Source organism: Tenebrio molitor, chromosome 5 (genome assembly GCF_963966145.1).
Source record: "Tenebrio molitor chromosome 5, icTenMoli1.1, whole genome shotgun sequence".
In the NCBI taxonomy this organism is placed as follows: Eukaryota; Metazoa; Arthropoda; class Insecta; order Coleoptera; family Tenebrionidae; genus Tenebrio; species Tenebrio molitor.
This window is the reverse complement of record NC_091050.1, coordinates 6,335,997-6,360,608: the sequence shown is the minus strand read 5'-3', so window position 1 is coordinate 6,360,608 and position 24,612 is coordinate 6,335,997. Positions and strand designations below refer to the sequence as shown.

At 31.9% G+C, this 24,612-nt stretch overlaps 4 protein-coding genes across 5 annotated transcripts; 2 read left to right on the top strand and 2 right to left on the bottom strand.

Annotated features, from left to right (window-relative positions):
- Nucleotides 1-1,444: 1,444 nt before the first annotated feature.
- LOC138130179 (protein takeout-like) lies at nucleotides 1,445-12,263 on the bottom strand. The gene is made up of 5 exons (XM_069046581.1): nucleotides 12,085-12,263; nucleotides 2,749-2,841; nucleotides 2,316-2,463; nucleotides 1,952-2,235; nucleotides 1,445-1,903 (listed from the first exon to the last, which is right to left on the bottom strand). The coding sequence occupies exons 1-5, from the start codon at nucleotides 12,179-12,181 to the stop codon at nucleotides 1,707-1,709; spliced, it is 819 nt and encodes a 272-aa protein (XP_068902682.1). The 5' UTR covers nucleotides 12,182-12,263; the 3' UTR covers nucleotides 1,445-1,706.
- A 559-nt stretch (nucleotides 12,264-12,822) lies between these two features.
- Nucleotides 12,823-16,726, bottom strand: LOC138130178 (protein takeout-like). 2 transcript variants are annotated; one of them, XM_069046579.1, is made up of 5 exons: nucleotides 16,365-16,726; nucleotides 16,058-16,298; nucleotides 15,858-15,991; nucleotides 14,040-14,189; nucleotides 12,823-13,018 (listed from the first exon to the last, which is right to left on the bottom strand). In XM_069046579.1, the coding sequence occupies exons 1-5, from the start codon at nucleotides 16,441-16,443 to the stop codon at nucleotides 12,867-12,869; spliced, it is 756 nt and encodes a 251-aa protein (XP_068902680.1). In that variant the 5' UTR covers nucleotides 16,444-16,726; the 3' UTR covers nucleotides 12,823-12,866. The 2 variants fall into 2 exon arrangements, with proteins under 2 accessions (XP_068902680.1, XP_068902679.1); XM_069046578.1 differs by having other exon boundaries at nucleotides 16,058-16,726.
- Nucleotides 16,727-18,315: 1,589 nt separating this feature from the next.
- On the top strand, nucleotides 18,316-20,405 carry LOC138130181 (protein takeout-like). Its single transcript, XM_069046583.1, has 3 exons — nucleotides 18,316-18,457; nucleotides 19,387-19,752; nucleotides 19,842-20,405. Exons 1-3 carry the CDS (start codon nucleotides 18,394-18,396, stop codon nucleotides 20,141-20,143), a joined length of 732 nt encoding a protein of 243 aa, XP_068902684.1. The 5' UTR covers nucleotides 18,316-18,393; the 3' UTR covers nucleotides 20,144-20,405.
- Nucleotides 20,406-22,574: 2,169 nt separating this feature from the next.
- LOC138130180 (circadian clock-controlled protein daywake-like) lies at nucleotides 22,575-24,576 on the top strand. The gene is made up of 3 exons (XM_069046582.1): nucleotides 22,575-22,718; nucleotides 22,773-23,138; nucleotides 23,189-24,576. The coding sequence occupies exons 1-3, from the start codon at nucleotides 22,649-22,651 to the stop codon at nucleotides 23,494-23,496; spliced, it is 744 nt and encodes a 247-aa protein (XP_068902683.1). The 5' UTR covers nucleotides 22,575-22,648; the 3' UTR covers nucleotides 23,497-24,576.
- The last annotated feature ends 36 nt before the right edge of the window (nucleotides 24,577-24,612 follow it).

The window sequence follows — 24,612 nt, the reverse complement described above, 5'->3', positions numbered from 1 at the left end:
GACATTTCCAGCATCTCAATTAATAAATTGATTAAGTTGTGCGTGAATTGTAATTGTGTTAATTTTTATCATAATTCGTGTCATGCTGTTATTTTATAGTGAGGTTATGTCGTATTTTAACGCTGCGACATCCGTTTTTCAAAACAAAAGATTTCCATAGGTGATGCTACCAGAATATTAAATGAACACCCGATATTTGCCGTTTCGTTAATGATTTGCAAATTATTATTCGAGTTTCGTGAGTTCCCTGGCAACCAACTTTACATCCATGCTGTTAACTGGACGGTTTTTGTTATTTAGAATTTAAACATAAGATACTGTAAAGAAAAATCTTACTGTTTTAAAATTTAAGCAGTATTTGGTTTTGACAGCAAGTAATAAAGTGAAGTTCAGAATTGCTCCAGATTTTACCATATCAGAAAATTTCAACGAATTTAAATTTCCTTTTCCTTGTGTTTTCTATGCGTCTCATTTTTTATCGTTAAATTTCCCTATTTTATAAATGACATAAGCTTAAACCTTGATTTTGAATGTCTTTTTATACTTCAGCCGGATTTATGGAAAATAACTGTGGTGCGGTCGAAACGCAATGTCTATGTACCCTAACAAACTTTGTTTCAGGCAGACAAACTTACAAACAACCAAAACCTACTAAAATATCTTCTGTATTGCAAAAAGAACACACAATATTGAAAATTTGTTTATACTTCGACATATTCACAGACAGACACTCCAATTTATTAGTCCGTTTTTTTTTGACCTGAGTCAAGGTCAAAGATAAAGGAATTTTATTTTTGTATTTTGAATTGAATTACTACAAAACTAACAATCTTTTGTTGTTAATACATTTTTTATATTAGTGACAAAATCAAATTTTCAAATTTGTCAGACCTGACCTGACCTGACCTGCCCTTATTTTGAAAAATGCCAAAAAATTACAAAACAAAAAAAACTGATTTTAAAATATATTCATAAATTCAATGAGAAAAATACATCCTAATCTCTACTAGCAAATGTTCAAAAGCTTTTACAAGTTTAATGCAACTTTATTTTGCGTTAACCAAAAATACATAAACAAACCCCATTTAAATTTTAATGAAAAATATTGAAAATAGTTACTAAAGTTATTAGATTTAGGTATTCAGGTCAAAAAAAAAATCCCCACTGTATGTTGGTTACATTCTGGTCAATTATTATTTTTCACAATTTATTTTTATGGAGTCTTTGCAGTTTGTTGTGAATTTAATATTACCTTGAAAATGTTTATAAATAGCTTGGCTTACCTGACCGCATCTGAGTTATAGGGTTAAGAAAAAAACTCTTATTTATTGTTTGCATTGTCCTGATTAAAATTCAGTTTCAGATGTCTACTAATATGAACATCTTTTATTTGTGTTTATAAAGTATCTGTTTCCCAGGAATACAAATAATGTGATACATCAAATTAAAAATCAAACAAACTTTATTCTTTATGAAAATATAAAATAAATAAACTAACATATTTATAATCCGCTCATCAAGTATAAAACAATGGAAAAACATAGACTTCAACATTAAAACCCATCTACATTTGATTAAAACAAAATCTTCTATTGAGCAGTATTAGTGTTAGAGCAACACATCACATCGATGTACGTTAAGACGTTATTAACATTTAAAATTACCTAATCTTATACTAAGAGATAATTTGATAAGTTATCTCGAGATCACTTTGTACTTTTCAGTTCTTTTTGGTACTCTTCGTATTGTTCATCAGTTAACAACCAAAGATCAGTCGGAATTTTTGTATAAATATTATTTATAATATCGGTAAAGATACTGGCTAAACTTTCCCCAATGTTGTCTTTCAGCTCTCCTATGATTTCTAAAGCGTTTTGATTTATAAATTGGTTGACAGTTTGTCCTAAAATAATATTTTAAGTAACGTGTAACAGTAATTTAACTGCCTTACCTAAAACCTTATTTCCGTTGAAGAGATTCTGGAGCTTCATCTTCATACCTCCAACATCGAAAGAAACATGCATGCTCTCAATTTTCACAATTTCACGACCTTCGATTAGTGGAATGCTTATATTAGTAGTAACTTTAGTTTGCACATTTATCAATCGCAGGTCACAAGCACCGTGTCCCACCAACGGCAGAACTAAGATTTTACCTTTAAGATTATATTGAGATTTGATGTTTAGTAAAGGCAAATTCAGTCCAAAATTCCACTTTTTCTTTGCTAGGTCAAATCTAAAACAGTCAATGAAGACAAATAAGGTCGATTCAAGGTCCGCATATATATTTTTTTTGCATGAAGTAAAAATCCTTACTCGGTGAAAGTAGGAGTGGAATTTGAAGGTCCATACACGACCAGGTTGAATAACCCTCCTGTCAAAGTTATAGCTCCTGAACCTTTACTTATAGTTACTTGATCTAAATGGAGGGGCTCGAAGGCATCTATATTCATCTCGGGAATACCTACAGTAATAAATACATTGCATACATTTTGCCAAGTTAAATTAATGCCAGTTCGATATACTGAAGTACTGCTTATTCTTATTTTGCTTCGAGGAGATCAAATTCGTATGTGGTACGGCTGCACTATAATTAATTATTTGCTACAAGCAATGTTACCAATAATTGAGAATAAACAAATTTAAGTTGATAATCATATAATTGTTAATTGATTTTTTGCAGAATTATTAGTGATATCACCGGAGTGGTTCTACGAATTAGTAATTGATCTTAAACCTACATACTTACCTTTGGCTAATTGTGGAAACATTTCCAAGAATAAGTCATTTAGACATTCGTTTAATTTTGGATCTGATCTTCGGCATGCTTTTAACCAGGGTGCTAAAAATTACAAATTTTTTATTATGTCAACCTAAAATGATAAATAAGATATCAAACATATACAGGGTGATTTACGAGGAATAATGAGCCCGACGGAATAGAAAATGCAACCCGCAATTCATCAGGAGAAAAACCCCGACATTTACCGCTTCAATGTCCGGCTTTTTGTTGCAATGTATTGTGGGTTGCATTTTCTATTCCGTCGGGCTCATTATTCCTCGTAAATCACCCTGTACATAGATTATAATTGAAGTAGACATGGAATAAAACTAAAAAATATTGGAAACAATTAAGTATGTAAATTAAGTAAATAAAATGCTTAAATGTTGTATTATTTAAAACAAAGTCATTAAGCGAAAATTATTTTTTGCTCATTTGTTTTTATTGAAGGCGATTAATGAAAGTATTAAAATTATACAAAACTATAAAAACAAGTTACTTTTTTACTGATTATTATTAAATTTTATTTAGTTCAGTAGATACAAAACTTTCTTAAAATTGGGAAATACACAAGTTAATGTCATTTAACAATAAAAAGTTTTCAAATTGTATTATATCTGCGTGTAGGTATACCGGTTGTAGAACTGGTTTACGAGACATAGGATTTTACATGTAAAAATAAAGAGTTTCAATTATTGGCTCCCCTAACCATTTTATGGCAAAATAGTTAAATTGAAAGTTAGAGAGAATTAAAAGTACTGTCTAATTCCACTCTTTGTTTTTTTCTAACATCTTGTGGTACTGAAAGAAAGGCAAGAAAAGAGTTAACACAAAAATACTAAAAAATACTACCAGGCATGAAATTTTATTTCTTTCTTTAAATGGTATTATGGAGGATCTTCTTTAAGAAACTTCCAAGCAACATTTGCTTCAGGTTTCCCAGACCGACCAATTTCAGCCATAGAAACAATTCGAAGAATTAGAACATTTAATGGAAGATACCTTTTCATTCTTCCTGTAGTCCTGTACGAATTCAGGGCAGATCAAAAGAAAATTAAATAATAGTGAAACCACCCGACAAATAGTTTTAGAAGTAAAATTTCACTGCTAATATGTACTGTTTTTTAGTATTTTTAGATGTTAGAAAAAAATTAGACAGTACTTTTAATTCTCTGTAACTTTCATTTTAACCATTTTGCCATAAAATTAGTATGTACAGTGAACGATTAATCACTGTTGGGTGGTGATATTAGCCGTTCAAATGATATAGTCGTCTTTGTATAACTACTTAAAAACTTTATTGTATGACAAAATGTTGATGTACAAGTGTTAAGTACCAAGGATAGTGGTAGACTCTCGTTTTTACCGCTATATCTCGACTTAAATAAGGGTGGGTGATTTCACCCCTCTCACAAAGAAAGTAGGCAGGACTACCTGCTACAGTACCTCTTTCTAACAATAACATTCAAAATTGCATTATTTTGTACATATACCGCCCCCCTTGAAGGCACGGACTTCAAAAATATTGGAATTAGCAAAGATCGAACATGGTTATTAGAAAAAGGATTGTTACATAATAAACATGACAAAAAACATTAAAAAATACAAACATTGAAGTCAATTGTAAAAAAAAGGGTTAATGCATAATTATAACAAATATTTACACGATACAAACATAGTCTATTCATTCGCTGGCAGAACGCACACCTTTCGCGTGGCTCTTTTGAAGATGCCATTGACAGTCTTTACGGACACTACGCGCACAACACCGTCACTTCCGGGATGAAGTTCTACGATGCGTCCCAATTTCCATTGTAGTGGCGGCGTGTTGTCCTCAACTAGAATCACCATGGAACCAACTTCCAAGGCGGGGGTAGACGGTCTGGAACCGGAACCACGGAGCTGCTTGGAACGATTGATGTTTTGAACAAGGTACTCCCTTTGCCAGCGGTGCCAAAAGTGCTGCCTCATCTGTTCCACTCTTTGCCATTGCGTCAATCGGTTGATCCTCGTCGTCGTAAGATCTCTTTCGCTTATAGAAGTTAATGGCTCTCCGATGAGGAAGTGACCAGGGGTTATGGGATTAAGGTCATTAGGATCGTTACTCAAGGGACACAAAGGTCTGGAGTTTAGGACTGCTTCAATTCTTGTTAACAGGGTATACAATTCTTCGTAGGAAAGCACGACTTCTCCAATTGTTCTCTTTAAATGACCTTTAATGGATTTTACGTTTATTTCCCAAATACCGCCCATGTGCGGGGATCTGGGGGGAATGAAATGCCACGAGATACCCTTATTAGCCAGATTTTCTGTAATTTGACTAAATGAAGCTGACTTTAGAAATGTTCTTAGTTCCAGTAATTCTCTATTGGCGCCAACGAAATTTGTAGCATTGTCCGAATAAAGATGGTACACATGACCACGTCTTGATATGAAGCGTTTTAGCGCATTCAAAAAGGTTTGAGTCGTTAAGTCACCAACTAGTTCTAAATGAACGGCTTTAGTTGAAAAACAGACAAAGACGCAAATATATGCCTTCACAGTACGCTCACTGCGACCACGACATTCCTTGATGTAAATAGGCCCGGCATAATCTACGCCACTGATTGAAAATGGTCTGGTTGGTTCGACACGGGATTTGGGCAAATTACCCATAATAGGATACATAACGCTTGGTTTGACTTTAAAACATTGCAAACACTGGTGCAAAATCTTGCGTACCACACTGCGTGGAGAAATTATCCAAAAATTTTGACGTAACGCGGCTAAAGTTCCCTGAACACCAGCGTGCAGTTGCTCAATGTGCACGTGTTTGACTAATGCCTTAATCAAATGGTGATCGTTTGGTAGCACGATGGGATGTTTGACATCGTAAGTTAAGGATGAGTTTTGCAACCTACCTCCCGCGCGAATTAAATTATCATTCTTGTCGAGAAAAATATTTAAGCACAGTAAACGTGATTTCTTGTTAATCGGTTTGTTTTGTTTAAGGCAAGCTAATTCATCGTTGAATGCAACTTCTTGAATTAAACGCATGATGGCCTTCATGGAATCTTTTAATTCTTCACATGTTAAAGAACTAGAGATTTGCCTTTGGTTTGGCTTCCTACAATTGTTGATGAACCGTAATACCCATGACATTACGCGTTCAGTTTTTTTGTAATTTGAAAATTTTGTAAGAAGCGGTAGTTGTCTTTCGCGAGAATGAATATTGGTCAGAGTGACAGTTCGCCGTTCTGGAATTTCAATATCCGAAAGATTTACGTTAGATACGGGCCAAGTGTCGTTGTTTTCTGACAGCCAATCAGGACCGTTCCACCACAGTTTATTAGTTTTGAGTTGACCAGGTAAAGCACCTCGGCTTAGTACATCCGCAGGGTTACTTTCGCTTTTGACATGATACCAATCTTTCGCATCCGTTAGCGTTTGAATTTCGGAAACTCGATTTCCTACAAATGTTTGTAAGTTTGAAGATGTAGCGTTTATCCATGCCAGAACGACTGTGGAATCTGTCCAGAGAAATTGCTGATCAATTTTGACATTTATCGTTCGTAAAACTGTATTAAATAATCGCGACAACGTTAAGGCGGCACACAGCTCCAAGCGTGGTAACGTAACAGCGCGAAGAGGAGCCACACGAGATTTAGCGCAAATTAAGTGAACTTGATGATTGCCACTATGATCAGTTGTTCTTAGATAGACAGCAGCGCCATATGCGATTTGCGATGCGTCACCAAAACCATGTAGTTGCACCTGTACGGGGCTTGATTTTATTATGTTTCTGGGAATTTCGATTTCGTTTAAGTGAGCGAGTTCTTGCAAGATCTTAACCCATGCACAATAAATAGTTTCAGGTAATAGATCGTCCCATCCAATTTTCAAACTCCAGCATTGTTGAAGGATTATTTTTGCTTTTACTACTACTGGCGCCACAAGACCCAATGGATCGAATACCTGGGCAGTTTTAGACAGGATTTCGCGTTTTGTTAGTCTTTTCGGAATGTCGCACTGTTTTACCTGATAGCGTAACGAATCGTGATTAGGATTCCAAAAAAGCCCTAACGTTTTAGTGTAAGCATCCTTATCGAAACTGACGTTGAGATTAGGCTCGTGACTATCTGGAATTAATGCAGGATGATTGGCGGCCCATTTACGTAATAAGAAACCACCATGAGCTAAAATTTGAATTATTTGATCTCGTAAAGTGATTAGGTTTTCAAGTGAGTCTCCTCCCGTCAGAAGATCGTCTACGTAAAAATCCCGTTGAATTGCTTTAGCGGCTTCCGGGTACTGATTTACGTTTTGAAGAGCTAGTTCTTTAAGACATCTTGTTGCTAGAAAACTGGCCGGTTTTGTACCGTAGGTTAGAGTGGTTAATCTATACGTTTTTAGCGGATCTTCGGTGTTCTCGCGCCAAACAATTCGTTGATAGTCACTGTGATCGGGATGTATTTCTATCATACGGTACATTTTAGCTATGTCCCCGTTTACGACGTATTTAAAAGTTCTGAATCTCAACAAAATTGCAAAAAGCTCTGGCTGGATTGTAGGTCCTGCCATAAGATTGTCATTTAGACTTAATGCATCAGCTGAGCGAAATGACGCGTTAAAAACAACTCTTAACTTGGTCGATGTAGAATCCTTGAGTACCGCGTGATGAGGCAAATATGTACAGTTCGGTTTATTTAATTCGCAACCCGGAACTTCCTCCATGTGACCCAAAGAGATGTAATCCCGCATGAATTGCACATAATCTGATTTTAGTGTAGGCCTTTTGTTTAGGTTTCGTTCCAGATTGTTAAAAAACTTTACAGCACTATCGCGGTTTGACTTGAGAATTGGAGGATCATTTTTTAATGGCAGTTTAACAAGAAACTTTCCGTTTGTTTGTCTGCACGTATTTTGAATAAAATGTTGCTCGCACATAATCTCTTCATTTGAAAAGCATTTTTGTTCGGAAGGGTTGCTGCATTGTTCTAGTTCGAAGAATTTCTGCACCTGGTTCTCTAAAATGTCGGTTACCGACGTTAGAGAAAGCGAGCAGGTGCTTGAGCTATTGTTATTGTTCATATTTAGTGACCCACCCGCAATGAAACCTAAATGGGTATTTTGCAGCATTAGTTTGTTATGGTTCTTCAGTGTTATTTCCTTGCGGTCTTGACATAAAAGGTTCCAAAACAAATCAGCCCCGATAAGTAAGTCTACTGGTGCAGTTTCTAAGAATTTCGGATCGGCTAGCTGTAATTCCTTTGGAATATTTATTGCAGACATGTTTATGGTCACCAGGGGAAGATTTCCGGTTATTTTTTCCAGAACAAAACAACTTAAGTTCGCCGAAAACTTATTGTACTGAGACTTGATGTTTACCTGGACGGCCTGTTTGATGTTCGTCGAAATTTGACCAATTCCGCCAACGGTTATATTTACGGCTTTCTGCTGTAGACGTAATTTTTTGGAAAATGATGACGTAATATAACTGTTCATGGACCCTGCATCCAGGAGAGCTCTACATTTATGTGACTTATTATTACGATCTTCTATGAGAACGATCGCGGTTGATAACAAAATAATTGATGATTGGGACCTCATAGAATGAGCGTTTAAACTTTCTACCTGTGCTGGTGTTTCATTGGTTTGCGTGATTTGTCTTTCTTTGTGAAGCAGCGTATTGTGGCTTTGATTGCATTTACGGCATTTGAATTTGGACTGACAGTTGTTAACAAAATGATTGGTTCTTAGACAATTAAGACATAACTTCAGGTTTCGAGCTTGAGCGTTTCTTTCCTCTACATTTAATTTTGTAAATTCATTGCACTGAAAGATTGTATGATCGTCATTTTTACAAAATGTACAATGTAGTTTGTTTGTGGCAACATAAGATGTAGTGCTTCGTTTTTGTGACATATTGTTTTTTGCATTATTGTGATTCGGATTGACGTTCGATTTGGGGTGCAATAGATTTAAGGATTCCAACAACTGACATTTCTTTTCTAAAAATTCGATCGTTTGACCGTAAGTTGGAACCTCGTCGGTTAATGTAGCCTGCCATTCTCTTGCAAGATTGTCGTCTAATTTGTCCACAATTATTACGACTAGAAGAGCGTGCCAAGTATCAATCGGTACTTCTAGCTGTCTTAACGCGGCAACATTTGAATTCAACGTATCTAAAAAACACCTAAGTGACGAATGCGAGGCTTTAATTACTTGGGGTGCCTTTGTGATGGCTATTATGTGATCGTGAACGATCAGCCGTTTGTTGCAGAACCGTTTCTTTAAGATATCCCACGCTACATTATAATTTTCTGATGACACCGTTAATGACTCGACTGCTCGCAAAGCTTCACCAGATAAACATGATCGCAAATATTGGAAACGTTGACAGTTGTTTAGCATGTTGTTTTCGTCTTCAATAATGGATTTAAATGAATTTTGAAATGACAACCATTCCTTATAGCAACCAGTGAAAGATTTTAAATTTAAAGTTGGCAGATTCAATTTGATTGATTGATCACGATTAGAGCAATGTGAATTAGCGCTGGAACAACTACCGTTAGGATTCGCTGTGGCCGCAGTGTGCGGTGGAGGCGTCGTTTGTCTAATTTTTGTTTGAATTGATGATAATACATCGAGATACTTTAAATCAATTTCGTCGCGGTCCTGAGTCTGTGTCTCAATCGCCTCTGATGAAAGATCGAGTGATTCAATTTCAGTCTGTACCTCGTCATATTCTTTGAATATTTGTTCGATGAATGTTTTTCTAGTTTCTAGTGGAGACACATCATTATCATTTGATTGAAAATTAGACACAAAGTTCTGAATACGCGTAATTCTAGCTTTTAATGAGGTTCTTTTCCTTTTTAGAGCCTCTAATTTGGCAATTGATTCATCTAATAAGGATGTCTCGGGCATAATGATTGATTTGATTTACGTGGTCGAGATGAAAATTTGCGAAATTAGGAACAATAGAAAAAGTCGTACGTAGTAATGCAGTTTGGAAGGGAAATTGAAAGGATTGAGAGCCACTAACCTTTGTTGATGTCTTGAGTGATGATCGCTTCGCTGCTACCCAATTCGGTGACTATTCGTGCTGCCCTTTTGCCCTTGCTGAAGGTGACGAAATCGTTGCTGCCCTCTGGGTGTCGAAACTGTTTCTTGAATTGTTGTTGTATTACACTTGTTATTACACTAGACGACCGTCGTGTGATATGGATTTAATCATCCGGCTCGAAGGACCAAAATTATGAACGATTAATCACTGTTGGGTGGTGATATTAGCCGTTCAAATGATATAGTCGTCTTTGTATAACTACTTAAAAACTTTATTGTATGACAAAATGTTGATGTACAAGTGTTAAGTACCAAGGATAGTGGTAGACTCTCGTTTTTACCGCTATATCTCGACTTAAATAAGGGTGGGTGATTTCACCCCTCTCACAAAGAAAGTAGGCAGGACTACCTGCTACAGTACCTCTTTCTAACAATAACATTCAAAATTGCATTATTTTGTACATACAGTGTGGAATAAATTCAGTAATGAATGATATTTTTGTAAAACGCTAGAACAATTTTTATTTTAAAGTGCGCTGGTTTTAAATTATTGCACCTATTTGTGACGTCATCGCTGTCAGGCATTTTTTAAATATGTCATGTAGGATTTGTTACAAAACTAAAACAAAAATTTTTGCATTGCATATGATAGCTCAAAAATGGATGAGGTCATGAACAAGTGAAGCAACATAAAATAAGCATTATAAGAAATAAAAATTGACCTGTTTCAGCGTTTTCGACAAATATGATTATTTTTGAAATTATTGAATTTATAAGCAATGAATAAACAATGATAATATGTATTTTGTTTTAATTATATTCAAAGTGGACAAATGATTAATAGCTAATTAATAATTATGTTTATAAATATATAAAAAAGATATTTCGACCTTGAGGAAGAAATTAAACTCCCAAGACGTCAATACTCTGACGTTTTATATTTATCGTACTTCAAGGTATTTCGCTGCTCTTTGGTTGTCAATTTAACAACAATTATATTTAAATTAGAATAATAATGAATGCAACAATTGCATGAAATACTACTTTCGATTGGAAGTTGAATCGTACGAGGCGTAGAAAAAAAAAATTTTTTTCACTAAATATCAAAACAACAAAGTTATCAGATTTGGTTACCTGGGTCAAAAAAAAAATGTACTACATATAAATGAACAGTGTTAAAATAAAATTCGGATTTGGTGACGAATACAAAAGTTATTTAGTAATAAATAATAGAAACAAACTGTTAGTGCCAATTATGTGGCAGTTTTTTCATAGAAGTTTGTGAATATGTCTCCCACTGGGAAGGAACAGAAAGTTTTATTTACGTGCTCAAGCTCAAGTACGTTAAAATTATGAGCAGTTTATGTGATTGAATTGACGTTGAATCGGTTGAATTAAAATAAAGTGTGTGTCTGACTGTATTAAAGTAGCAACAAGGAGTGTTGAATGACTTTGGAGGAACGAAAAGATACGGATTTAGTCAATACTGGAATTTCTCTTCTACAATCGCATTGAAAAACCTAGAAAATGTACTAATTTAGCGGAACATGAATTGAATATTGAATAATGTCCAAAATATGGCACATAATTTTCATCTCACTGAAAGATGAAAAATGAAAAATATTTACTTGTTTACGAAAATGTGTGCGGCCACGTAATTCAGACTATTTAAGTGATACTGACTGAAAATAAAGGTACCTGAATTAGTCATAATTGTTTGTGATGAATATGATTAAGTGATTTTGATTTTAATTATAGTGATGTGGAATAAAATTGCAAAATTAGGGTCATTATAACTTCTTTGCGCTGACTTTCTCCCACCTATTCCGACATCAATGTCCTAACTGCCACTGACAACTTATTTTTATGCCATAAACAACTTTTGTTTTCGCCACCAAATTCGGGTTTTACTCTATTTTTGTGTATGTTAATAATTCAAATTACTAGACTTATATCGGGCTTTAGATTTATCCGGATATAATTCCAAAGAATTAATGTTTGCTCCTCATCCATGTTAAAATCTTCATCACTGTTTTTGTTGTTTTCCAAGTTTCTTATACATTCTTAGTCCACCATTGTTGTATTTTAATTTTTATATATATTTATTACTCAAATTGTAATAACTGTTTATTATATCGGTAGTTAGACAAATACAGAAAAGAATGAATCTATAAAAGTTGTACTGGATAAGTAACACATAACAAAGTGCACGGACATTTCCACGAAAACTTATTTATAAAACAATTTGTTACTTACGTCGTTTTGTTAGAAGAGGTGCATCCTTAACTTGATAGCCGTGGATTTCTTTATGGAAGAAACACAGAATCAGTGCAAAAATGCAATAATAATGCATTTTCTGAAACCGTAGATACCCTGTTGGTTATCACAAAACTCATATACGAATGGGACTCTATTTTCATGGCTAGTACAACAAATTTACTTCACCCCATCTTATCTTAGCTTACACTTCGCATAAAACAAGCCAATATGATACTTCTTACCTTAATCATTAAGGTGTATATTGCAGCATTTGGTAAGTGAAAGTGGAAACAAGACATTTCTCTTGGAAGGAATGCGCCATATTACGTATTACATTATTTCTGAGATATTGGTAATCTATAATTAACAATTATTTTCTGTGAATTACAAGTTTTCCAAAAATAATTAACAATCATTTTGTGATACTTCTGATCATGTTTGCTTCCTAACACAATTGATTAACAACGTTTGTTTAAAAAAAGCTTGTTTTATATTAGCAACCCACGTTTGTTAAAGTTTTTATATTTCCTTAATTTACGTTTACTTTCTCCTATTATCAAAATATGTTCATGTATTATTATATAATCGAAAGAAAATATTACGTCAAGGATACATCAAATAAACATTAACTCATCCGAACAATAATTATCGTAATGTTTAAATACTCACTAAATGTCTTAACGTGTTAAGACCATTGTAGGTCAAATATGTGTGGTTATGGGTAAATGAGTATGATTTGTTTAAAACGAAAATACTTTTATTGATAACGTAATGGTCTATTATTTTGGCAATAATAAGTTCAACGGATATTTATGATAAATTTTGTTCGATAGTTTCTTAAATATACTGGCAATTGTGTCTTCTAGAACAGGTTTGATTTCGTTTGCAACATTTTTCCAGTTGTCGTTCAAAAACAAATTCATTGCCTCACCTAAAATGTAATAAAATATTAAGCAATAACTTGATAGGTAAAGAGTAAGCGAAGTCGAAACCGTAGAAATATTGTATGTCCCAATAAATAATTTAAACGTTCTCCTAAACTATAAATAAAATGTTATCATAGAATAATTACATATTTGTATTAGGGAAAGTGTGCTAAGTATATTAATACTTATTTTTATATGAGATATGAACCACACAGATGTCATACTGACTGACAAACTCTTCAAAGCAAAAGTAGAGAAATGATTCGAATGTCCATAATCATTTAAAACCCATGCATTCTATTTTGATCAATAATTAAGTTACGGAGTTAATTATTTGATTTGATTTCTGAGAATGTTATGATTAAACAAGTACAGGGATTTTAAAATTAAAAGAAAAAATTAAAAATTTAAAAGTTAGTATAGTATCTGAGTGGGTCATATACCTTTACAATTTAGGAACCTCTGTCAAGGCCGTTACTTGTTTTTATTGTAAGTTTGAAGTTTTTTAAAAGAATGGTATAACGGACAAAATGAACGTAAAATTATACACAGACAATTGATCATTTGACAAATAATTTGTGTTGAAATTATTCTACTGTTAATTTATTTTAATTCCTATAATTCTTATGTAACTGGTAGAACCTCAAACAGAAGTGCTACTAGATATCTTGCAGAATACTAATGCTTAAGGCAATGAATTTTTAACTGTTGCGAAGACATAAAATAAGTGGATACTTGGGTAATGGCAAATATTGTCAATTTGTGTCATCATTTTTGCAATTGATAAACCATTGGCCAATTTACTTGAAAATTTGATGCAATTATAGATTAAAGAGAAAAGTGAATAATATCAAGAAATTTGTAATAAAATACATGTTAAATAGTACCTACGTCTTCACTTCATTAAATTTGCCTTAAACTTAGTATAAAATAATAATTATAAATAATAACAAAACGTACATATCCAATTATGTTGCTCAATACTCCTTTGTAAATTTATTAAACATTTTTTTACATATTGCTCACCTAGTTCTTTGTCTCCATTGAAAAGATCATCAAGTTGTATCGTGGCATGCCCGATGTTGAAGTCTATGTAAAAATCTTTTATGTTGAAATATGTTTCATTGTCCTTTTTAATCCGTTGTCCTTGCATAATGACGTTAGCATCGATGTTAGCTAGAAAATTTTACCGTGTAATTAGCTTTAATGTTACTTGATAATTGATCGATTTTATTTTTGTTTTTGCTCTCGCGTGATTTGCGTCAATATATTGAATATTTGTTCAGGAATTCCAACTGTAATTGTTATTATTATGTAACAAGAAGTAACTTTTGTGCGATTAATTTTTCAAAATTGTTAAACTGATAGGATTTATTAAATAGTAAGAGGCAAAGTTATTATATTTTAGTTTATTATGTAAAAAAATATGGAGAAAGCAAAACAAATACATATTACGATAAAATATAGTTTTGAATTTAAAAAAATAAAATCTCCGTATTGAATTGTGTAAATTTACTTAAATTAAAGCTAATGCAAACAGAAATCGTCACCTTGACTCGCAAAGGTCGTAAATCTACGTTTATCCCAAAATCAGACATTGGTGTCATCTGTTAGAATCATCTGTCATCTACTTCTCATGGGAAAAATGATCTTATGTACAAAAATATTTGATATTTAAGTAAAATGCTAAAAACCAAATGTTAATAGTATCGGCCACAAGAAATAGCGACAGAAATTGGCGTGACTTTCGCATAATTAATATGAGGTTGAATGGGTAAAACTAAAAAGTAATGTGAATTCCCGAGTAAACTGGAGCACAATATACTCGTAACAAAATCGTATAGCATAATGTTTTTTGTTAATTTACCAAGTGTAAATTAAGGTGATGAAATATGTGTATTACTGAAAACGTCCACTCTTCTTATATTTATTCAATATTTACCAGATGTTTCTGCAGGTTTATTTACCGATGTTACATCGATGGTTTTGTTTTTTTTTTTGGTTAAAAAGATCTATTTACGTATTAGTAAATTATATTTATGTGTAAAAATACTTCCCATGTTTGTGGCAATTTTTTTCAAGATTTAGTAATAATGAATAACAAAAAGGATTAATTTACACCCATCATGCAGTTCTGTACTCTTTAACGCCTGGGTGAAATTATGAAATTACTTTTTTTATAATAAAGGTAGAGAACAAAATTAGCCTTCTATAACCATTTAATCAATGTTATAAAACTTTTACCGTTTTATTTCTATCAAGTACAACACATAGGTAGTAGTTTTCAAAGTTGATGAAATGTACTTGGAAAACGTTTTTTCTTTGTGTTGACAAGAAAAACCCATCATAATGTGAAATTTTCAAGAGTATCAAGACTATGACTTGTACTATGAATATTCTACTTTTATTTTTCGATAAATAACCTTCAGTACTTAGGTTGCTATAATTCTCAAATTTGATTTGCATTAGATGCAAATTTTATTGGTCACACACTCAGTCTGTTGCAACAGTGACAGCTTACTTACAGGTTCAAAGCAACACCTATGTCATAAATATAAACAAAAGAAGTAATAAAAATGAGGATGTCGTTTGCTTTCACAATTTTTGTTGTTTGACTAGAGAAAGGCATTAATAATGGCTATGTACATACAAATAATAAATCTTTGATGGTAATTATAAAAAATTGTTTTAACAAATATTATTTCATATAAAGTCAGTGTCAACTAAAATCAATTAAAATTTTGCTTGAAAATTTAAGTTATGTTTTACGTTAATTATCATATTTTAGGTTCCCAGGTACTTGGTAGTTTCAGTCAAACATGAAATTTGCTTTGAATATCTTACAATAGTTTCCTCTGCTTATTCCACTTCCCGAAATAGGCATCATCAAGATTCGTCCTTCCATTGTGTACCTGCTTGTTAATTCCAAATACGGCAACCACAGCTTAATTTTTATTCTATCTCTGTCCATATCGATCCTACAATTAAATTTGTACAAAAATGCACTGAATTTCAGTTGAATTATTTTTCTTCACAGGACTCACTTAACATGTCTAAGGATGAATTTGGAAGGCCCGTAAACTTTAACGTTTCGATAAGTTGATCGAACAGCTACGGCACCGGAACCTTGATCAATTACGACTTCCGGTATACAAAGTGGTTCACAACTTGGTATATCGAATTCCGGAATTCCTTTCGCTAAAAGTGGTCTTAAATGTTCAACAGAATTTTTTATGCAGTCGTTTAGATGTGGATCTGAACGTCGACATACTTTTATGAAAGACGCTGAAAAATCGTGATGTTTGCTAGAGATGAAGTCAAACACAGAACTTGAGAATAAAAGATACTCACGTAACTTGGGTTTCCCCTCGAAAGACTTCAAAACCGCAACGTAAATAATTGCGAACACAATACTTTTTTTATGAAACATTCTATTTAACGTAGTAACGAGTACCTATATAAGGTTGGCACTAGTAATTGTATCGGAGTTGTACAAGTTTAAAGTCAGCAAATTTTTTGACACACATTATCTTTTGCAATTGTAGTTGTAATAAACAAAGTAATCAAGACTTGCTTTATCAGAAAATATATTGCTTCAGGTATTAATTGTCAATCATCAAATTGGAGATATTTGAAGGTATTTTTGTGGTTTTTATTACCCTTAACTTAAATTAATTTTTTTGTACTTTACTGCGAAGGGTCATACGATAAACTATTCAAATTCTGTTTTATTTAATTATTATCTAGGTAATTCGTATCAAAAAGCAACAAAACTTGCCTCTTTGATGTTTTTATATTGTACACATTTTTAATTGATTAGTAACACATTTTACTTTCTGATGAAGTAAAAAGTAAACAAACGTTAATGCAACACTAATTTTAACAACTATTGGACTTTCTCAAGTAACGAGAGTGAAATTGTTGCAATTTTAAATAGTTTCGTAAAAATATTTTTATTTTAAAGAGGTACTGATAAATTCATCCAACAATACATAATTGTTTAGCAAATAACCATATTAACTACAATGAAACACTCAAATTAATAATTATTACTTAATCTATAAAATAATCAAATTACAAAGTTTGTGTATTCGAAATACTCGTATGTACAATTAAATTTGAACGTTAAACTACTTGTGATGAGGTGTTCTATTAATATTAGACATTATCCTTTAATTATTTTGAGCAGTTTCCTTGTTGAATAATACTTCAAAATATTGATTATTTTAACTACAATATATTTTACAAAAAATTGCATTTTTTTCTTGATGTTGACAGATACTTCTCAACTTGTTGAAGAATGTTTTTTAATGTAAAATGATTGCTCAGCTTAAAATCATTGGAACTGGTAAGTTTCAGTGTTCACGATGTGAAAGGCAAGAATGATAATATGATTTAAAAAACTAGAACTAGTTTCAGACAAATCAAGGATTTAAAGTTCTCTTTACAGCAATAAAAATTTTAGATCGTGATTTAATTGTTTTAATTTGACTTGAAGCCAAGAATTTAACAAATAAATATACATAATTCATTAGCAGTGGTTCATCTTATACTGTTATTTTCCATTTTGAACAGACAAGAATTAGGTAATTAAGAAAATAATACAGTACTTTAAGTGATGATCTACATAAAGTAGGCACAGGACATATTTTATTTATTTTGTCGTATATTTAAACCAAGCTAGAATATGAATTTTTTTCAGTTTTCAGAATTATTTTATTTATACAGAATTTTTTGTAGTGGTAAATTTAATAGAAGCTCTATATCGTTATTGATGTTTTCTAAATTAACTAACAGCAATTTCGAAATATAGTTGTCATCTATTTTTTTATATTTTCTTTTAGTTTCTTGAACCTATCCAATTATCTTTTCTCAGCAAATGCATTCTGACCACTGTAAATATGTACTTTTGTATGGGAACAGGAATAAAATATGTATTTATTTATTATTTATTTATACGTATCTACTAATTTTGATATTTACAATTATCGACATACACTTAAGTGAAATGTTGAAAGCTGTACGATTAATAAATATGACAATGCCAGCGCAGTCTTTCAGCCAAGTAACTTGTTCATATTCGTTCGTTTATTTTCTTATTTTGTTGTAGACTTTTAAATTTCCTGTAATTAACAGTTTTATACAGTTTAATAATTTAATACAATGAGAATTGCCAGTCAAAATGTAAATTACTTATTGCAAGACAAGGCTACCTTGCAAGATTATTTTATTTTGAATTTAAACTCGAACACTTAAATGAGTCGTTTTTTATGATAATACCGTATATAAAAAAAAAAACTTGCAAGGTTCATATAAACGCAGCGTGTAACATTGGCCTTAGAGTATTTTTCAATCGAAAGCTGAGTGGTGTGCGCGTAAAATGAATCTCACTCTAGTCTTGTCTGTGCTTCTGTGTATATGTTGTTCTAGTTCGAAAAAAATACGTAAGTATTACATTTAATTTAAATTTGAAGTAACCATAATGTTTTTAACATGTCAAGAAATATTCAAAGATTTAAATTCGTTACTTACAATAAAATTTTATTTTCTGGTCTTAGTACATTTATGTAATTAAATTTTCATTTACAAATTTTACAGATATGTACATTAATTTTCTTAGATTATCTTTGATTAACTCAAATATTTATTAAAAAGGCAAAAACAAATCAGATTTTTTTGGAGATGTTCTAATGCAATAATTAAGTCTATTTAAAATAAAGATTACTAATTGGGATAATGATACTCATCACATTTTTTTTAAATTTGTTTCCTGAATCATTATTTTGTTAATAATTGAATATGGAATGAGTAATTCCAAAAAAATATTAATTACTGCATTCAAACAGAACCTTAAATTTACAGGTTACCAGCATTGCAGTAAATACATATGTACCTATGTTATGAAATCAATTGAGTGTGTACGACCGACAAAGAATATGCAATAAAGACCTGGTTTCAATAAACTTGTTGAACAAAGCAAAATTATTTTCACTTACATACCAATAATTGATATAACTAAATATACTAAACAATAATTAAATCGAAAGAACATTTTTAAATAATAAATGTATAAAGAAATGTTTCACCAAATTTAATTATTTAATGTACTAATGACTCATTGGTGATTTTCTGGATAGATTTACAAGTAACTTCCTCTATTTATTCATTACTTTAGTGCGAAATCTTGTTATTTAAATTGCACGCATTGCAAAATTCAGTAAATCCTTACAAGCAGACCAGCAATTCAGATAGTAGTTTAGATAGTAAGTTATTCTCAGTTGGTCACTGTTGACTTCAGATAATGAAAATTGTACAGTTGAAAACACGTGTCGTAATGACGAAACTTACAATTAGTATAGAATGTTTTTTGCAGCTTCGTACATCACCTTGTGCCATCGAAAAGATCCAAACTTAGGAACATGCTTTCAAAAAGCTGTAGAACAGATCAGGCCTCACATGAAAGATGGGATCCCCGAATTATTTATTCCCCCTATGAGCCCTTTAGTTTTACCTCAGGCTGGCCTTGACAATGGCGATAATTTCAAAGCCTCATTCAGAAACATCGAAGTGTACTATGTAGATGAATTTAGAGTCGATAATTTAAATGTAGATTTAGATAACGTTATTTTCGATGTAGCCATCAGCTTTCCAAGGTTAAGGATTAAATCTCAATATAACATTGACGGAAAAATTTTAATTTTGCAACTTAAAGGACAAGGACCAGCAGATGGAAATTTCAGTAAGTTGATAATCATTGTATTGTTTATGTTCTCTGTAGAGTTAAATGCGCAGTTTTATGTATTTTTAAACGTTTTTTCTATTTTCCAGCCGATGTTTCCGGCAAATTGATGGTCAACGGAAACATTTTTACAAAAAAGGGAAAAGAATATATAGACGTTAAAAACGCAAAACTCGACTTAAATCTAGGAAAACCTGTTTTTAAATTTGAGAATTTGTTCCGAGAAAATCGAGAATTAAACGAGCAAACTAATAAGATTGTTAATGAGAATGTTGTAGAAATTATTGATGAACTTAGACCTATCATAGATCAAACTGTTACAGAATTTGTCTTCGGAGTAATAACTCGAATATTCAACAGATTCTCTATGGACGATCTTTTTATTAAGTAAGCTGCACTTTCGTAAATTTTATTTTGTAATAGGATCACAGGATTTTCAAAATAAATTTCCAAAATGTTAAATTAATTGTGACTTTAACCTATACCTACATGTTTTAGCAACTTCATTTTTATATGTACTTTGGATTGTTTTGGATGAACGTTTGTGATTGTTTTATTGTAGTTAATGTAGTTTTAAATTTATGTATAATATTATTTTTACAGAACAATTTATAATAATTTATAAATCTAATAAAGTTTACTTTTTAATATTATTTTTTCTGTTTTCTCATATTGATTTAATTTCTAGTACCCTTTGTATATTTAGTTGCAGAAATAACCAGTCACTAGCTTTTCCGTGTTTTAACAAAGACAAAATGGAGAATCATGAATCAATCACATAATCCATCCAATATAGTATTTGAAGTAAGGATAAAATCACCCGTTCTCGATACTTAGTATCTCGTGTCATTCTAAAACAATAACTTTGCTTTTTTATGTCTAACAGATTAATGCATTGCGAGTATTTGCTAGGCAACCAATTATACCACAAACCTGTCAAAAATTGTCGAAACATCGACTAGAAATGAATGTCATTCAAGATTAAATTTTGAAATAATGTTAAAAATTGTCGCAAATTTATATCTAAATATACAGGTGTCCCTAAAAAAGAAGACGAGTCCATAGCTTCCTTATTTATCGGACGATTTTAATTATCTATGTACCAAATTAAATGGATGTGAATAGGCTACAAGATGGCCTAGTAAATTCACGTATAGTCCTAAAGGCTTCAAGGTTAAACTGTTAAAAAAAAAAATCAAATAGGAACACATACTTTTTTTTTTTAGATATTCTGAGAGTATTACAGGTATAACCTCACACAAAAAAAATAGCACTAACTTTTGAAACAAATGACGAGCACCAAGCGACTAGCTATCATCAAAATGCATTGCGTTACAGTGTAATAACCAAATTAAGTTAGCTGGAAAAACAAGTGACAAATAATAACATAGGGATTGCGCAAAGATGCCGCCAATGTTTAGCGCAAAATGGAGCGCATAGATAATAGTAGCGTTTTTTTAACATTTTAAACATTTAGCACACGAATGACAGATATTACTGAATTTGTTTCACGGCTACTAGAGTATTTTCAAATGTAAATACAAATTGTTAATGTCAGTTACCAACCCACGCAAAAGTCCCTAGCCTAATATGAAAACTGGAGATAAAATAGTATATTACACTCGTTTAATAAGACGTATTATCACACTCATTCCATTAAAGCACTCCTCGCTACGCTCGTCGTGCTTTAAACACATTCGTATGATAATAAAGCGTCTTATTAAACTCGTATAATAATATACTAGGTAGGTACTTATTGAAATTATCAGTAGAAAAACTTCATTATTTCCAGCATTTCCAAGAAGTGATTTTATGTGGGTTTTACATCAGATAACATACATATACGAGTAGCAACATGGCCTTGATTGCTCTTTCTCATTTGCTCATTTACATGGATACAAAAAAATTAAATATTTCAGGATTATTGGGATAAATCGAATTATTTTAAATGGGGCCAAATATAAAAAGGTCAATCTTCTATAAAAACGTACTGCTAAGCTGTTCTGCGAATTTTGAGGCACTCTGTATATCCCTTTCAGTCGCATTCTGTCACCGTTCTATCAATCACATTCTAAATGACATCTAACAGCGTAAAGCAAATATATTAAGTAAACGATTGTTGTCATCTTCCTGTATCAAATTAATGCTGAAGGCAATGATAAATACTGGTACAGAAGTTTAAGAAAACGCCTAAGTTTATGTCAATAATCTAGGTACAAGTACACATTTGGTCAACGTCATTCAAAGCTATATTTAAAATAGTTCTTGGTGAAATATGTAGTTAATTAAATTTTAAATTAGATTTAAACAAATATGAATTTTTTCAAATGCTCTATAAAATATTACGTCCTCCAGAACCAAAACTGAAAGAACTGTTTTGGTGTTGGCAGACGCAAGATTTTGAATGTACGCACACGAACTGAAATATTTGGAAACACTTTAATCTATAATGTGCTAATTATGACCTTACTTATCACACGTGAAAAAAAAATGCGTTGTATTTTTTGCTTATTTAATAATTATCACCTTTAATAAATTATGTTGTTTTAAGATATAATTGAGATGCTGACAAAGAGATTATGGAGGCGTTTACTTCTGGCTAATTTATGCAAAATATGGTTACGGGATTACGAATTTAAAAAAATTGCTCTTACAATTTCCTCACCTTTGGTAAATTGACTTAAGTTGTGATTAAATATGCAATAAAACTTGTGTACACTTCTCGTATGTTTCTTAGTATACCCTCGTAAAAATTCGATCGTCATGTTTAAATGCTATCTGGCATAAACCAGGAAATGTCACGTGACCCATTGTGTGCTTTTAGCAAAAATCGACATATATAACTCCCACCTGCATTTCGGAAACTTTAGTTTGCGCAAAAAAGTTTTTGAGAACTATGATGGTACCAGGAATTGTAGTGCTTGTTTTTCTGTTACTGTGCGTTACCGGCAATTCTAAACGTTTTCGTAAGTTTAACGAAAACCCCATTGGGTTTTATTTTAAATAAACAATTTTTTAAGCATCATATATAAAAAAATGTAGTCAGAGTGATTCAAATGCCAAGCTTTGTTACATTAAGGCTGTGAATGAGATAAGAGACCATTTTAATAGTGGAATACCTGAATTCGGTTTGCCTCCGATGGATCCTCTGGTTGTTCCCGAAATCTCATTGGACAGTAACGACAGCTTTAAAGCTTCATTCAAAAATGTTAAGATCTATCACTTAAATGAATTGAAAATAGAAGATATCAGTGTTAATTGGAACGATAATGTTGTTAAGATTAAATTACAATTGCCGCACTTAAGGATGACGTCTGATTACAGTTTACAAGGGAAAATTCTTTTCTTGCAGTTACAAGGAGAAGGAAAAGCTGATGGAAATTTTAGTAACATTCAGCTTAAAATTATTTAAATACCATTAACCATATTATTTTAGCTGACATTGAAGCTGATATTAAACTGCAAGCACAACGGTACAAGAAAGAATCCAAGGAGTACTTGAAATTTGTAACGATGGAGATTAATGAAAAATTGCATCAGTCAGTGTTTAGATTTGAGGGACTTTTTAAAAATAATCCTGAACTTACGGAGCAAACTAATAAAATCATTAATGAAAATATTGACGATATTTTAGAGGAGCTTCGACCGCCCATTCATTCGGTAATCAGTAAAACTGTTCTTGGTTTGATTAGCCGCTTGTTTGAAAAATTTTCTACCCAAGAATTATTTCTTAATAGTAGCTAAACTCTTGATATCTTAAATTTAATGGACTTTTTGGTACCCTATTAAATATACACAATGTTTTTGAAATATACATACAAAGATTCTGGAATTAGTGACGATATACAGGTGTCCCAGAACTCGCGGGTCAAACTTAGAGTGCGTTTTCTTTGGTGAAAGCAATAGCGTCAAAAAATGGTCAGAGTGTAGTAGATTTTTTATAATTAACAATTAAAGTTGACCAATCAGAAGGTCGCTGTTCAATTTCAGGTAAATTCAAAGAAACACTTTAAATTGTAATGATTGGTAAAAAAATTTTCAATCTTCAATTTTGAGATAAAAGAAACTAAACCTTTTTGAAATTTTCCAATGCACTGCTGAATGAAAGGTGATTAATAATGTTTGCCGGGTTGTTTAGTTATCCCCATCATATCAGATAATTAATGAAAGGTTTGGTGAACATTTTGGAACCCTCCCAACAGCTCATAATTTTTTTGTACGTGTATTTCAAAAACATCCTGTATACAAAAAATATCCAAACCATCGTTCTTCTGCACACAAATTGAATCATATCATAATTTTATAAACAAGAAAAATTATATTTATACATTATTTTTACCTTTTGTAGTCTTTGCTGATATTATAAATGGGACTTCGATGTAAGAACTATACTTATTTAATATTTCTCCCAGTATACATCCAACAGAAAATTTATTCTCCTAAACAAAGCATGTACTTACTACAAAACATTTTCATTTGGTGATTCCACTTGTGTAGTGGAAAAATATTCCATCAAACAAACGGCAATCTGTGTCTATTGGCATTATGTCTTGTGACATTATCTTTAAAAAGATTCCTAGCAACTTCATTTGAAGCATTAATGGGTTAGGTCGCATAATCCACGTGTTTAGAAGTGCGTTATTTAAACATCATCCTTGTTTTTTTTTACCCCATTCAGATCAATCAGTGAAGATTAATTTTTAATAAATTTAGGAAAGTAACTATAAAAAATTGTGATTATTTTTGATAGGTTGGTAGTGATATGTATTTGAAATATTTGTTGTTAATTAATTTTCTAAGATAATAAACATTTCTGAAAATGGATTTCACTGATTCAAATCTATTAGATGTGTTACACTA

Excerpts from the sequence above, each read along its gene's own strand:
- LOC138130179 (XM_069046581.1), bottom strand. The coding sequence starts at position 12,181 with ATGCATTATTATTGCATTTTTGCACTGATTCTGTGTTTCTTCCATAAA. Across the intron at positions 2,236-2,315 it reads TCCACTCCTACTTTCACCGA|ATTTGACCTAGCAAAGAAAA; the intron begins GTAAGGATTTTT and ends TGACTGTTTTAG. Across the intron at positions 1,904-1,951 it reads CAACGGAAATAAGGTTTTAG|GACAAACTGTCAACCAATTT; the intron begins GTAAGGCAGTTA and ends ATATTATTTTAG.
- LOC138130178 (XM_069046578.1), bottom strand. The coding sequence starts at position 16,443 with ATGTTTCATAAAAAAAGTATTGTGTTCGCAATTATTTACGTTGCGGTT. Across the intron at positions 15,992-16,057 it reads TTCATCCTTAGACATGTTAA|GATCGATATGGACAGAGATA; the intron begins GTGAGTCCTGTG and ends ATTTAATTGTAG. Across the intron at positions 14,190-15,857 it reads AATAAGCAGAGGAAACTATT|CTAACATCGATGCTAACGTC; the intron begins GTAAGATATTCA and ends AAAATTTTCTAG.
- LOC138130181 (XM_069046583.1), top strand. The coding sequence starts at position 18,394 with ATGAATCTCACTCTAGTCTTGTCTGTGCTTCTGTGTATATGTTGTTCT. Across the intron at positions 18,458-19,386 it reads TTCTAGTTCGAAAAAAATAC|CTTCGTACATCACCTTGTGC; the intron begins GTAAGTATTACA and ends TGTTTTTTGCAG. Across the intron at positions 19,753-19,841 it reads ACCAGCAGATGGAAATTTCA|CCGATGTTTCCGGCAAATTG; the intron begins GTAAGTTGATAA and ends TCTATTTTCCAG.
- LOC138130180 (XM_069046582.1), top strand. The coding sequence starts at position 22,649 with ATGATGGTACCAGGAATTGTAGTGCTTGTTTTTCTGTTACTGTGCGTT. Across the intron at positions 22,719-22,772 it reads CGGCAATTCTAAACGTTTTC|CATCATATATAAAAAAATGT; the intron begins GTAAGTTTAACG and ends CAATTTTTTAAG. Across the intron at positions 23,139-23,188 it reads AAAAGCTGATGGAAATTTTA|CTGACATTGAAGCTGATATT; the intron begins GTAACATTCAGC and ends ATATTATTTTAG.